At 43.3% G+C, this 14,211-nt stretch overlaps 7 protein-coding genes and 1 non-coding gene across 8 annotated transcripts; 7 read left to right on the forward strand and 1 right to left on the reverse strand.

Moving 5' to 3' along the window:
• Positions 1 to 966: 966 nt before the first annotated feature.
• Positions 967 to 3,196, forward strand: O0I10_003081 (uncharacterized protein; the record flags this gene model as incomplete). The annotated part of the gene is made up of 9 exons (XM_058483155.1): positions 967 to 1,020; positions 1,083 to 1,129; positions 1,187 to 1,259; positions 1,325 to 1,444; positions 1,503 to 1,649; positions 1,714 to 1,833; positions 1,911 to 2,595; positions 2,653 to 2,697; positions 2,760 to 3,196. 9 exons carry the CDS (start codon positions 967 to 969, stop codon positions 3,194 to 3,196), a joined length of 1,728 nt encoding a protein of 575 aa, XP_058346244.1.
• Positions 3,197 to 3,518: 322 nt separating this feature from the next.
• Positions 3,519 to 4,166, forward strand: O0I10_003082 (uncharacterized protein; the record flags this gene model as incomplete). Its single annotated transcript, XM_058483156.1, has 1 exon — positions 3,519 to 4,166. One exon carries the CDS (start codon positions 3,519 to 3,521, stop codon positions 4,164 to 4,166), a length of 648 nt encoding a protein of 215 aa, XP_058346245.1.
• A 206-nt stretch (positions 4,167 to 4,372) lies between these two features.
• On the forward strand, positions 4,373 to 7,756 carry O0I10_003083 (uncharacterized protein; the record flags this gene model as incomplete). The annotated part of the gene is made up of 4 exons (XM_058483157.1): positions 4,373 to 4,561; positions 4,709 to 4,873; positions 4,934 to 4,988; positions 5,058 to 7,756. 4 exons carry the CDS (start codon positions 4,373 to 4,375, stop codon positions 7,754 to 7,756), a joined length of 3,108 nt encoding a protein of 1,035 aa, XP_058346246.1.
• A 248-nt stretch (positions 7,757 to 8,004) lies between these two features.
• Positions 8,005 to 8,355, reverse strand: O0I10_003084 (uncharacterized protein; the record flags this gene model as incomplete). Its single annotated transcript, XM_058483158.1, has 1 exon — positions 8,005 to 8,355. The coding sequence occupies one exon, from the start codon at positions 8,353 to 8,355 to the stop codon at positions 8,005 to 8,007; it is 351 nt and encodes a 116-aa protein (XP_058346247.1).
• A 356-nt stretch (positions 8,356 to 8,711) lies between these two features.
• On the forward strand, positions 8,712 to 9,286 carry O0I10_003085 (uncharacterized protein; the record flags this gene model as incomplete). The annotated part of the gene is made up of 4 exons (XM_058483159.1): positions 8,712 to 8,733; positions 8,791 to 8,850; positions 8,908 to 9,089; positions 9,146 to 9,286. 4 exons carry the CDS (start codon positions 8,712 to 8,714, stop codon positions 9,284 to 9,286), a joined length of 405 nt encoding a protein of 134 aa, XP_058346248.1.
• Positions 9,287 to 9,388: 102 nt separating this feature from the next.
• On the forward strand, positions 9,389 to 10,424 carry O0I10_003086 (uncharacterized protein; the record flags this gene model as incomplete). Its single annotated transcript, XM_058483160.1, has 4 exons — positions 9,389 to 9,688; positions 9,749 to 9,941; positions 10,044 to 10,136; positions 10,207 to 10,424. 4 exons carry the CDS (start codon positions 9,389 to 9,391, stop codon positions 10,422 to 10,424), a joined length of 804 nt encoding a protein of 267 aa, XP_058346249.1.
• Positions 10,425 to 10,738: 314 nt separating this feature from the next.
• O0I10_003087 (uncharacterized protein) lies at positions 10,739 to 13,203 on the forward strand (the record flags this gene model as incomplete). Its single annotated transcript, XM_058483161.1, has 10 exons — positions 10,739 to 11,406; positions 11,472 to 11,502; positions 11,564 to 11,643; positions 11,771 to 11,885; positions 11,951 to 12,106; positions 12,168 to 12,470; positions 12,534 to 12,641; positions 12,700 to 12,827; positions 12,890 to 13,055; positions 13,126 to 13,203. 10 exons carry the CDS (start codon positions 10,739 to 10,741, stop codon positions 13,201 to 13,203), a joined length of 1,833 nt encoding a protein of 610 aa, XP_058346250.1.
• Positions 13,204 to 13,993: 790 nt separating this feature from the next.
• O0I10_003088 lies at positions 13,994 to 14,066 on the forward strand. Its single transcript has one exon. It is a non-coding gene; the product is annotated as a tRNA-Ala (tRNA).
• The last annotated feature ends 145 nt before the right edge of the window (positions 14,067 to 14,211 follow it).

The following is a 14,211-nucleotide window of genomic DNA, read 5'->3' on the forward strand; positions in this document are numbered from 1 at the left end:
ATATTCCTTTTCTTTTTCTCTTTTTCTCTCTTACTGCGTAATAGCTCTTGTCTTGCCCTCCTTGTCCCCCCCTTCTTATCACGAAGTTAGTATTGTTACTGTGTTCACTCTCACTCTTTCTTTCGCTGCAAACGTATCTATTATTACAAAACTATACATATGCTTCCATGGAATTATCAAATGGCATACACATTTCGATCGTATTGCACTCTATATCCTGTGATCTGAAACTAGCATGATGTTGCATAAGGTCGCCATGGCATCGTGTGTCACATGACGACATTTCCTAGGCAACGGTGTTTGACAACAGGGACTTTGGATATGATTACATGTAGTGTGACAAACAACGATGGTTCATGACTAATCAATGGGTATGTGCATAGCAACCAAACCATCCAATGGATTACGTTCAATGGGCATTTATAAGCGATAATGGGTGATATCATGATGTGGGCAATGTCATTGGCTCGATCGTTTCAAGCGCACTAAAGCAAGTAGGATGGGGATGTCGTTGCTGCTGCCATTGACCCCGCTATTCTTTATTCTCTTTTTCGACTACACCACCAAAGGGGGTCAAACCAAGACTAGCTCTCTCTCTCTCACTTGTATTCTTTTACTCCCACATACATTCCTGCTCATTATCTCTCGCTTCGCCAATGTGTGTTCGTGGCGAATCGGTCTCCTCAGCAACCGTTGGACGACGAGAATGTATACACTATGCCACCCATCGCCCCTTGTTGATCTATGTATTCATCATTTCACTGGTGCTATTGGACTGCTGCGTTGGCATGGAGTTCACAATGTCTGAAAAGAGACGACTCGAGCTCAAGTACGTTTACAAAGAACAAGAGAAAGACGCAGGCTGTTAACTATATTAAAGGGATACAGCCAAAGTAGGCAACGAAGCTGCTGCTATCATGCACCAACATGTGAGCTGATATACCAACATCAACACGCATTTAGGAAATGTTCTTTCACGGCTGGGATAACTATATTCGATTTGCGTATCCAGAGGATGAGGTATATACATTGCATTGACGGTTTAGGAGTATCTCAATGGCTTATCCTTAACATGTATCTAGTTGAATCCAATGCTGTGTAATGGTCGAGGGAGCGACAAACTCAAACCGTAAGCAGTTGCAATGCGCTAAACACAACAAGCGAATCTAATACGACGAGATAATAGCGACAATATCAACATCAATGACATCTTGGGTGATTATTCTCTTACTCTGGTGGACACCTTGGATACCCTAGCTGTAAGCTTTCTTGTACATGGGGGGGGTTATCACCATACCAACCAAAGTTTTAATTGGATTATCAGGTTATGGGAGAACAGAAAGAATTTGAAAAGGCTGTACGACGTGTCATTGATCAGGTCTCCTTTCATCAAGATAACAAGGTGCAAATCTTTGAGCTCAACATCCGTGCCCTTGGTGGATTGGTAATAAGCGAGAATGGCACATTTGATAGGACCAGGTTTAACGTATCAATGGGTATAGTTATCGGCACATGTTCTTGCAAGCGATCCTTCACTTGGTCATACCATTCCGGGCTACAAGGGCGAGCTTCTTGCACTGGCACAAGATTTAGCTGATCGTTTAATGCCGGCATTTCAATATACCAAGACCGGAATACCGTTTCCTAGAGTAAGTCATATTGCTACTATCACTTGATTCACCACCCCAACCAACCAACCGGTCCTGTTCTTAGGTAAACTTAAAGTATGGTGTTCCCAAGACCGAAACGGTGGAGACATGTACTGCAGGAGCGGGTAGTCTATTATTGGAATTTGGCGTTTTGAGTCGACTTACGGGTAACCCACATTATGAGGTACACATACAAGCCCATTGGAATAGGGGGAAGGAGGAAGGGAAAAAATCATCATGATTGATTGTGAAACTTTTTAGCAAGTTGCCAAGCGAGCATTACATGCATTGTGGAACAGGCGCTCTGATTTAAACCTGCTGGGGAACGTGATCAACATTCAAACCGGTCAATGGATCCATACAGCATCTTCTACAGGAGCAGGCATCGACTCGTACTTTGAATACTTGCTCAAAGCTTATGTTTTATTTGGTGATCCCGAGTATTTGGAGATGTTTGAGGAGTCCTATGAAGCGATCATGCAACACGTACGTGATCCAGGCGGATATCTCTACCGAAATGTACACATGAGCACGGGCGCATTGATGGCAACATGGATCGACAGCTTAAGTGCTTTTTGGCCTGGTGTGCAAGTACTCTATGGCGATTTGGATGCGGCTGTCAAAGGTCACCTCGTTTTTTACAACATTTGGCGGAAGTACCATGCATTGCCAGAACGCTTTGACTTTTATCGAAAGACCGTTGATATCGGTTTCTATCCCCTACGACCCGAATTCATCGAATCAACGTATTATCTTTACCGGGCAACACGTGATCCATTTTATCTTCATGTTGGCGAGATGGTCATTGAAGATCTTAATAACCGTACACGATTACCTTGTGGATTTGCAAGCATTGGTGATGTACGCACCGGCCGACTTGAAGATCGCATGGAGAGCTTTCTTCTCAGCGAAACATTAAAGTACCTCTACCTCCTCTTTGATACAGGTGAGAGACATACATATGCATGCGTGATGAAGAAAACTAATGGGATGATGTTATCAGATAATGAATTTAATGCAATGGACTCTAATTTTGTGTTCACCACGGGTAAGTAATTGAGGATGAGGATAAAGATTTTACATGAGTTGGTTAATTGATCTCATCGATAGAGGGACACTTTTTACCGTTGGCAACCCACCATCTCACTACCAGCAATACTTCTTATCCACTATATGCTCAGCACACAACATGTTATAATCCACACTTTAAATCGTCTCTACATCACTATATTCAACATCCACACAGCATCGACATGTCATCTATTGCCTATCAACCTGAAACCGATTATGCATCTGCTCTTGTTGGTAACACCAAAAACACCATCAAGGACCTATACCCATCTGGACAGTGCACTTCACCTACGGCAGGCATACAATCTTTTGACATTACGTTCAACTCCAATCGTCGAGGTCGATATCGCCATACTTCGCCAAAATTGATGGAAGTTGTTGGAGGTTTTCTTGCAAAATCACTTTCGGGATTAAAAGTCGAGATTACCAAGCGACCTTCAAGGGCAGGTGGTGGCTACCAGGTCACACGAGGTTAGTTGTTTTCCTTCTCCTTCCCCTCTCTCCCTACCTACCTACTTCCTTTAGAGTTTTAGATCCTTCTTCTCTCTCTCTCTCTGTTCCTCACTCTTCTTCCTCTTCTTGTACAAATTTTATATTACTACTACCATCATCACACCCAACAAGCTAGACATTATTCACTCATTTCTTCTCCTTGTATACAACAATACAACTTTGGCATGATCATTCACATCCACAGTCTATCCCAATCTAAGGTAATAATAAGATTGATACCATTTCCATAATAAGCGCTCTGACGTCAAGTTGATAAAATGTAGACTTACGGAAGACCAAATGCTGATGGTACCCATGAAGGAAATGGAAGAATATCTACAAGATGAGGCTCTTGACCTTGACGTGCCTGCTGGTCATAGGACTACCAAGTGGTCCCATCGACATGTTGTGGAAATGCGACTGCAAGGATCAAGCTCATCACATATGTTTGCTGGTGTTGAATCGGCATTTGGACCATCGTTTTCGGATGCTGAGCTGCATAATGAGCAGGCCGTGATTTTCCTCTATCAAGATGATGAGCGACTTTTGGGCTGTAATCCATACACGGATGAAGACAAGAGATTGATCAAGGGACGCGTGTTGATTGTGAGTCGAGGATCATGCACCTTTTCTAGTAAAGCCCTATGGGCGCAAGATGCAGGGGCGACCGCTGTTGTTTTTGTCAACAATGAGCCGACATCGGGTGCATTTCGCGCACTGACGGCAGAGATGGATGCTGACACCAACCACATTTACATTCCAAGTATGACACTCTCTTTGGAAGATGGCATTGAACTTGCAAGTTTGTTGTCGGACACGGAGCTACGCATGGATTTTGTCAAACCATTTGACTCAATGTTATTGCCATTGTCATTCAAAGAACCAGTTAGACTCTTATTGCAACAGGTTCCCGTACATAACTTTGTAATCTTGCACAACAATAACAATCATTGAAGGAATTACCCAATTCTGTTGTCATAAGCTCCTCTCTCACGAACTCATTCACACACGTTATCTCTCTCTTTCTCTCTTTCTTTCTTTCTCCCCTCCACAACCACCGCCAACGCCCCCAACAACTCAACTCTCACACTCGTCCATGCACCACTTGCTGGGTTGTTCCATACCACCATCACAACAACAACAACTACAATAGCAACACTATGGCTTTTGTCGGCAGATTGAGCAACCTGTTTACATCAGTGCAATCGTTTTACAATGAACTGAATCCTGCAACATTGTCTGGAGCTGTCGACATTGTCGTCGTTCAACAACCCGATGGTGAATTGGCTTGCTCCCCTTTCCATGTACGCTTCGGCAAATTATCATTACTCATGCCACAAGAGAAAAAGGTGAGCTACTCCTTCAAAAGACGATGATGGCATGTGCATGCTATGGTTGATATGCATGGATTTGTTCGGACTCGTGCAACACTTGCTTCATCATCCGCTGCATTGTAACGAATCATAATGCTAATACTCAAGATGTATATGTATCAGGTGGTCATCAAGGTCAATGATAGCGAGATTGCGTATCCCATGAAACTAGGAGAGGCTGGCGAAGCATTCTTTGTCTTTGAAACTGAGCATGAGGTGCCTGAAGAGTTCCAGACATCTCCTTTGATGCAGGCTGCAGATACATCCAAACTTGGTAGTAGCAATGAGGTAACTACTTTCTTTTCACACATGAAACGTATACATCTGACTAATGCTCAATCACTATAGGAACCACCTTACCTTGACATTGGCGGTTCAAAAGATGACACAACACATCAACAAGGTAAGCAATGTGATGTTACATTTATAGAGTGACATGTGATAAACTAAGAATCATATTATCCAAACTTAGCAACTACCACTGAGACGGAGAAAGACGACTTTGACGACCATGAGCAAAAGGATAAGCTACGAATACCAGCTGAGTTGCAGTCGCCCAAGATGATTATTGAGGAGCAAATGGATAAGGTGGTTACCAAGGTCGATCCATATCACAAGATGGAGCATTTGGAACATGAGACGGCAAAGCTATCACTGGATGATGAAAAAACTCGACCTCAGCACGACACATATCCGATGGGAGATGGATCCGTACTTCTTGAACGTGTGATGCCTGATGAAGCTGTCACCAGCACGACCATTGCCAAGGAGACGTTTATTGTACGACCTGCAAATGGAGATATCAACAGCAAATGGATGGATGTCACACATATACGTGAGGATGAGAACACACTCCCACAAGATACTACCAAACGTCCAGAGACAGCCCACGGCCATGCTGAACATGAGTCCATTGTTCTTGATATCGCTGGTTACAAAACAGAGAATGAACCCCACCCTAGTCGACCCGTGACACCTAGACCTGAAAAAGAACAGCTGCAATTAGGATCATCACCACCACCAGCATCGTCATCGTTGGAGAAAGAATCATCCAGTGGCAACAACGATAGCACCCAACCAGCTCATGTCGTTGAACTTGCTAGTAACAAAGGGCCCAACAAGAATGAGAATGACACCACGCGACTTGAAAAGGATGATAGCAGCAATAAGGACGCGACGTTGGATACAAAGTTGCAGCTGGAACCTGGTGCCATATATCGAGTCGAGATGAGTTTATGTGGATTGTCATCTTTTGGTCGCGAGGAAAAGGAAAATGGCAACATCTTTAATGAGCAACAAATCACCTACAGCGACTTTGTACACAATCCCAATATTCTCAATGATCGACGTTTGGTATTTCGATACAAAGGAAGATATTTTGGTGCTACGCGAAAAGGGCCCTTGTTTATATCCTTGTTTCTATTCCATGAGCCATTGGATCAAGAAAAGAAAGACGAGTTGCAGAATCAAGAGGAAGCTGGCGATGAAGCCGATAGTCGAGAATCCTATCTATTTGGACGTGGATGGCGTCAATGGTGGAGTCGATCTTCGGTCACAGATACAGGTGGTGGTGGTGGTGATGGTGTTACGCAAGATGAATCTCTTGGCAATAAGGATGATGAAACAACGACACGCTTTACAACCATGACAATGACAACCTCTGTTGGATGGAATGTGGATCAAGAAGGCGAGCAAAATGGATCAGTGTTTCCTGCACCACATAAGAATTATGCAAAGACGCTTCGATTGACATCGGATCAACTCAAAACATTGGGCTTGAAAAAGGGATCCAACACCATCACCTATGAAGTGAGTTCCGAATACCAAGGCACAGCAATTTGCACGGCCAAGATCTTTTATTGGGACTATGACATCCAAATAGTCATATCCGATATTGATGGCACGATCACTAAATCGGATGCATTGGGCCATGTGTTTACAATGATTGGCAAGGATTGGACCCACAATGGAGTGGCAAAGTTGTACACGGATATTCTCAACAATGGATATCACATTCTGTATTTGACGAGCCGTGCTATTGGGCAAGCTGATTACACGAGGGATTATTTACGACGAGTCGAGCAGGACAAGCACCAGCTACCCGAAGGTCCTGTGATCATGTCACCCGATCGATTATTTACATCCTTCCATCGCGAGGTTATTATGCGTAAACCCGAAGTGTTCAAAATGGCATGTTTGCGTGATATCTTGCGTCTCTTTGGTGGACATAATCCATTCTATGCTGGTTTCGGCAATCGTATTACAGACGCTATTTCGTATCGCAGCGTCAATGTTCCCGCTTCACGCATTTTTACCATTGATCCTAACGGCGATGTCAAATTGGAGCTGTTACTTGGATTTCTATCATCGTACATTCATCTCAATGACCTTGTCGATCAAATCTTTCCACCTATAAATCGTGCGATTACTGAAGAATTCAGCGATTGGAATTACTGGAAACAACCCTTGCCAGAAATCAACATCCCTGAGCTCAATGAGGATGCACCACCCACACCCACATCGCCCAAACCAGTGCCTATCAAACCAGATCCATCAGCAGCGTTGCCTAGTGAAACAGTAGTGGAATCGGATGCACAAAAAAGGAAACAACGCGGTATCCTAAGGAGCTTTACATCACGATCCAACAGCACGGATACATCGTCATCGAGATTGGCTGCCATGGGAACGTATTCAAGCTCATCCCCATCGTTATTGAGTTATCGACGCATGTCAACCAGTAGCGGTGGAAGGACAAGTCCCGATTCAATGAGAGGAGCAGATTTATCTGAAACGCCACACTCCCCCGACAATGGCCTACTATCCTCGTCGCCTCCTTTAGCATCATCTCCTCCCACATCAGGCCGTGTATCACCTGCTCCTTCAAGTGCATCTTCATCCTCTAGCCTTGTCAACAAAATGTTCACTGGTAGTCTTGGTGGTGTACGCAACACTTTATCACGCACGTTTGCAACTCGCAAGTCCTCTCTATCAGAAACTTACAATACCACCTTACCCAATGATGATGATGATGATGTCGAGGATCCAAGTGCTACTACTACGACTACGACAAGCGATAATAAGAAGGAAGGAAAAAAGGGCAACGAACCAGAATTCAAGTTTGACATGGAAGACGAGGAGGACATTGATATGGATAGCATTCCCTTTATTTGATCCATCATCTTTGCGTATATATACAACTTTTGCAATAGATTGTTCTTCTTCTTTGTATATAATAATCATGGCTCATCATCATTGTAAAGTGACACATCTTGTAAAGGACATCACTAGGGTGTCGAACAAAATAGCAAACAAACAAGCTTTCATTGCTATAGAAACAAATTGATTGTGGACTTTGGAATTGCTTATGAGGATGGGAAAAAAACTATGTACATGTGCATGGTTATTTGGAATTGAAACTCTCACTCATCAAAGACAGTGTTAAAGGTAGGGCTAAAAACATCGCCACTGCTTGCGACAACGCCATCTTCATCCGATAAGGATCGGTAGGCTTGATGCTGGTGATTATCGGTTGCCATTCCACGCTTTTGCTCTTCAGCATGATGCTCCAAGGTATAGTCGCCTTCCTTGTTGTACAGGACGTTGGCGGCGGCGGTGTTGTTATCCTGCTGATGTTCCTTGAAATGCTTGTTACTACTACTACCACCATGATGGATCGTACCCGAGGAAGCAACCGTATAGGTTCTTGGTGCTAGCCATATTGCAGTACGAGTCAAAGTGAAAGGTCTTTGTGAAAGCACACGGGTAAGCATTAATAAATAGGTGGTGAGAAAATAAAAGAAGAAAAGGTGAAGAAATTGAACAAACACCCACCACCATCTTCAGCTTTATAACCGATACAGTGGGCTGTGGGAGCCAGCATATGCCATCACGTGGGGGGGGAAGGGGAATGGTGGCACTTTGAGAGAACCAAAACGCATAATTTTTCCTTACCATCGTCTCCCGAGGTGAACAAAGAGAGACGACGCTTACGGTATCTGACGCCAAAAAAGCAATCTGCATAATAGTGTGTGTGCATCTCCGCTTATGGTAAGAAGGTAAGACACACACAACATACCCCCCCAACTACAATGCCCTGTCGTCTTTCTTTCTTTTTTTCCCTTTTACTATGGATCAGATTAGGCGAAAAAGTAATAAGCATGACGTTATTCATTCAACCCATTATTAATAATAACGCCATATTGCAGGCGCAGAATTACTAGAGGAAGCACTATGTGACAGCCCTGCACCTGCACATGCAACAGCTGGCAAGTACCATGTACATGTATGGTTGTTGTTGGAATCATCCACTAACGTTAGTATAGACGAAGCCTGTTCAATGGCCAAGTGCATTGAGAAGGAAATCTATGCAGCGAATCACAATCAAATCAACAACGAATACAAAGAGTCGATACGATCCCATATCTATAATCTTCGAGATACAAAGAACCCACTACGACAGCATGTACTTTCGGGATCTATCAGCCCGGCCGAGTTGGCACACATGGTAGTATAGATGCGTGTATGTGTGTTATTCATACTCATGGTGTGGCTACTTTTTAGACAACAAAAGATATGGCTAGCCCCGAGCTTCGATTGGAAACAGAGCAACTACGACGAAGGTCGATAGCAGATTCTATGGAATATGACACAATCCAACCTCGACATCGTGAACAAGATAATCCAGATGAGGATAAACAATAAAAAAAGGATTTTACTAGCATATATAAAGATGACGCATGGTGGATGTCATGGTTACGGAATTCCCGAAACCAAAAGTCGGTGGATGGGCGGGCATTTTGCCTTATGCGTCTTACGCGTGTATTGTATCAAATGACTCGTACAGTGAATATTGGACAACAAAAAGTACAGCTAACTGGGGCCACACCTGATATCGTCGACAAAGTGGTGGCATTCCAACCATTCCAGGACTGGGTGAAGCGATTGGATAAGGAGCAACGCGATCGTAACGATGAAATGGATATCACGTCAATCGAGATTCAGAGCACCGATGTCTTTTCTTCGGACAAGCTTGGTTTCGTAAAGTTCAAGGCCAACGTCAAGTTTAGGGATACTGGAAAGAGTGCGCCTGGTATTACTTTTATGGTAATGTGGATGATGCCATGTGTGGATAGAGCAGGCTCTAAAATGATGTACGCTATATAGCGAGGTGGATCAGTGTCGGTGTTGACTATCCTACGATGTGATGATGAAAGCGACAAAGAGGATCAAATCCTGTTAACGCTACAGCCGCGAATTCCCGTAGCAAGTTTGGCGTTTCCCGAAATTCCTGCAGGAATGTTGGATGGCTCTGGCAACTTTTCGGGCACTGCTGCTCGTGAGATTTATGAAGAAACAGGTGCGTAGCTAGGTATTCCCCTGATTATCAAAGGGGGAGGAGAAGGATGAATATGTAAGGGGGGAAAGGGTCAATGAATGGAGTTAACAAGCTGTTTTTTAGGTTTATCCATCGAAGAACATGAATTGATAGACCTAACAGAGGAGGCGTATGGAAGTCAATGGCAAGGCGTATATCCGTCAGCTGGTGGATGTGGTAAGTTGAGGATAATAAGAAAAAAAAGGAGACTGTGTAATAGTAAACCAACAACTTTATCTATTCATAGATGAATTCCTTCGATTGTTCCTTTGTATCAAACATATGAGCCACGCTGATATCCAAAAATTGGAAGGAAAGCTGACAGGATTGCGAGATAGAGGCGAAAACATCACTCTCAAACTGGTACCATTGAAGGATGCATGGCGAATGGCACCTGATGCCAAGCTGTTATCGAGTTTAGCTTTGTATAATGCACTTAAGGAACAAAATGATATGATGGATTAAAGTTGATATGATTTTATAAAACAACACCACACGCGACAACAGGTGATGGGTTATGCAGGCTAAGGAAACCAATGCATGTCATTGTTGGGGTACCTGCAGTAATGAAATCACCATCACTCTCTCTTTTTCTGGATCTAATACTACTGCATGCATGCTGGTTGATATAATGTACAAAGTAATGCTCCTGCATTCACGTATAAAAACTAAAGAGAAAGGGGGGAGAGAGAGCAAGATGCGAGTGATATACATGTCTTGATTGGAACCAAAGGAGTAAACGCATTCTTTTTCCATTTTTCTTTTCTTTACCTGTTTGCATGTCAGTCCTTCTCAGTCAACCACTTGAACACCAACAACAACAACCTCGTCATCGAGATCCATCGTCCATGCATCTACTACGAGAATGCGATCCGTCAACAGGCCCATGTACTCCTCCATTGTCTCCTAACGATCTATCCTCTTCCACCACTACAAGCAATGACCCCGATTCCACCGATCTTGCTGATCCTTCCACGCCTCCACCTTCACGTTCCAGCACAGTCAAAAAGACAACACAATCACCACTTACAAGCCATATCACTTTACAGTCGTCAATCGATGGCAACGATCATCATCATCATCATCATCATCTACTACCTCCAACAACAGATCACAATAACCAAAAACCCAGCAAGAAGGATCATGCGTTCGACAAGAACAGCATCAGAGACGTTGATGATCCCTTATCAAGACAACCATCCACATCCACATCTTCGTCCTCTGATCAGGTTATAATCCATCGAGTCTCCACCACTGGGAACATAGAGGAACGACAAGAGCATGGAGGAGACATGTTGGCACAGCAACAACACACGACATTGCAACATAAGATATCACGGCCTCCACTACGACCTGGTTACGTTGATACGGATGATGAGGATGATGATAGCAAACAGTTGTCAATTGGCACGAGGATAGCAAAAGGCCATCGTCATTATACCTTGATGTAAGTTGCTGCTCTTATCGTTTATTAGTAGGCTTCCATTGTAACACAGCATAAACCCAATTTAGGTATGACATGTTGACAGGCATTCGAATTGCGGTAAGTCAATTGGATTATGGGTACTTGAGGAGATGGGACACTAAAACCCTTTGCTTTTCAGGTGGGTCGAGTTTCTGCCAAACTTTGGAGAGACCTCTCTGATCAAGACTTTCGAGCGGCGCATAAGCTGGTGTTTGATGTGTGAGTCTTTTTTCTCTTTTTCTCCTTCATCCACATGATACAACCTTCCCCCTCCCCCTTTTCTTTATGGCGTCAAATTGCAGTTATCTCATTTGTCCAAACAAACATGGGTTGCTCCTACTTTCAGTACAGGCAATGAATTGACACCAGGCGTCAAGTACGATTTCAAATTCAAGGATTATGCCCCTTGGGTATTTCGCCATTTGCGTGAACGTTTTCGAGTAGACGCAGCGGATTACATGGTATGAGCAGTTTGATGCATGCATTGTTAAAACGAACATGGTTAATTGACAGCATTGCTTTGTAGATGTCCTTAACGAACAAGTACATCCTATCTGAATTATCATCACCTGGCAAGAGCAAGAGCTTCTTTTATTACTCAAGAGATTGCCGATTCATTATCAAGACCATTCATCACGTTGAACACCGTTTCTTGCGTCGTATCCTAAAGCAGTACTATAATGTAAGTACGCGGACATGGGTGGGATGAGAGGTCTTTGTATTGACATGTCATATCGTAATAGCATGTATGTGACAACCCAAACACGCTCTTGTCCCGTTTTTATGGATTGCATCGCATCAAGTTGCCACGTGGCCGCAAGATTCACTTTATCGTCATGGGCAATGTTTTTCCAGCAACCAAGGATCTGCATCTCGTCTTTGATTTGAAGGGGTCAACATTTGGAAGGTTTACACCTGAAGAACGGCTAGCAACCAATCCCATGACCGTGCTCAAAGATCAAAATTGGATTGCACGCTCACAAAAGCTTCGACTTGGTCCTGAAAAGAGAAACCTTTTTATCCAGCAATTGGAGCGTGATATCGCAGTGAGTGTTTGGGATGCTTTGGGATGTTACCAAAGGTACTAATTATGCTGGTTGTCGTGGTAGCTGTTAACCGACATGAACATTATGGATTACAGCATGCTGGTTGGCATCCATGATATGGAACGTGGGAATGGTGAAGACCCTGAAGACCAACATTTGCACATAGTTAGGGTATGTAGTTTTACAAAGGGGTAAGGATGATATCGTGTATTGATCAAGTATGCTCTAGACCGAACATATGGGACCTGCTGATGGGACTCGCCGTGAAAGCAAGGCAACGTTTGTCCGCAATGCATTGAAGAATACAAATTCACGCCTCTTGGACAAAAAGGAACTGCCAAAAAGGTTATCGATGGAGTATGTATTATAGTAATGGTGGCTATTATCTATTTACTGACGAGTGAACGGATTTGATATAGGCGGAAGCATTGTGTGTTTTATGCAGACGATGGTGGTTTCCAGGCAACCAACGATGACAACCAATCCGAGAACTTGATATACTTTGTTGGCATCATTGACATACTCACGCCATACAACAAGCTGAAAAAGACGGAGCATCTTTGGAAAAGTATTACTCAAGATAAGGTAAATATCGAGTGGTGGTTGTATGTTGTGCGTGAGAGGAGGCGAGTTTTTAAACGTTGACTTTTATTAGCATACCATATCTTCCGTGCCTGCTGGCGAGTACGGGGAACGCTTTATGCATTTTATGAAGCACGCTGTGACACAATAATCTCTTCTTGGCCATCACCATCATCATCTTCTTACATGTTCATCATATACAGCACCCACTTTTATAATCCATTCATCCCTTGATGCCAATACCATCATAATCATGACATTCCTTTCCATCAATTCATTTCATCCTTGCATGTTGCATTCTTCTGATAAAGCATTTTAATTGTTTTGCATTGATACATACTATTGATCCTTGTCATCGAATTGCATATTGCAGCTATAGATACTCCTATGCATTTACATCCATTCTTACCTAGCTATCCACCACAGCTATACAAACCTGACGTTGCCATAGTTGCACCATGATACCAATCCTCTTTTTGTTACAACGCCCATTGTCAACAGGCAACTGAGCAGGTTTCCTCCCGAATAAAGAACCTACAAATGCGTCTCAGGCAATCTCAATTCCGAGTCCAATGGGTTGCATGGGTGTTGTCATCGGTTGTTGCCATGGCTGGAATCGTGTCAATACGCGTAAAAGTAAAGCTGACCTGAGGCTCGAGATTTCAGCATGCGTCTTCAATTCTGAGTTCTAAATCCGGCCCAAATGCCTGCGGGCCTTGGGCACTTGTGATTTGCCAACGACATTGAAATCTCTTTTGATGCCCATTGCTATTTCCTGATCCTCCCAAATGATTCATTGATGCTTGATATTTCATCAGCATGCCTTCCGCTTCAGAATGATATACATAACATATCACTTTTATGCCGTTTTTGACCATTTTTTACCTTCTATATATGGAAATTTTTGCGCCCGCCAGTCTGTTTCACATTTTTTTGAAAATGGGGTAGTAGCTCAAATGGTAGAGCGCTCGCTTCGCATGCGAGAGGTACCGTGATCGATACACGGCTATTCCATTTGTTTTGCAACAACTCCATTTTTGGAGTAAACCACGTGACCTGGAGCAAGTTGGCTTCTTGAAGTAACTTTTGTCGTTGATAAATCGTTAGGATGTCATTTTATGATGAACATCTCTTAAAAGCATGGATGCAAATTAGTGAA

This window comes from Lichtheimia ornata, assembly GCF_029851405.1.
Source record: "Lichtheimia ornata isolate CBS 291.66 chromosome Unknown scaffold00009, whole genome shotgun sequence".
Taxonomy (NCBI): Eukaryota; Fungi; Mucoromycota; class Mucoromycetes; order Mucorales; family Lichtheimiaceae; genus Lichtheimia; species Lichtheimia ornata.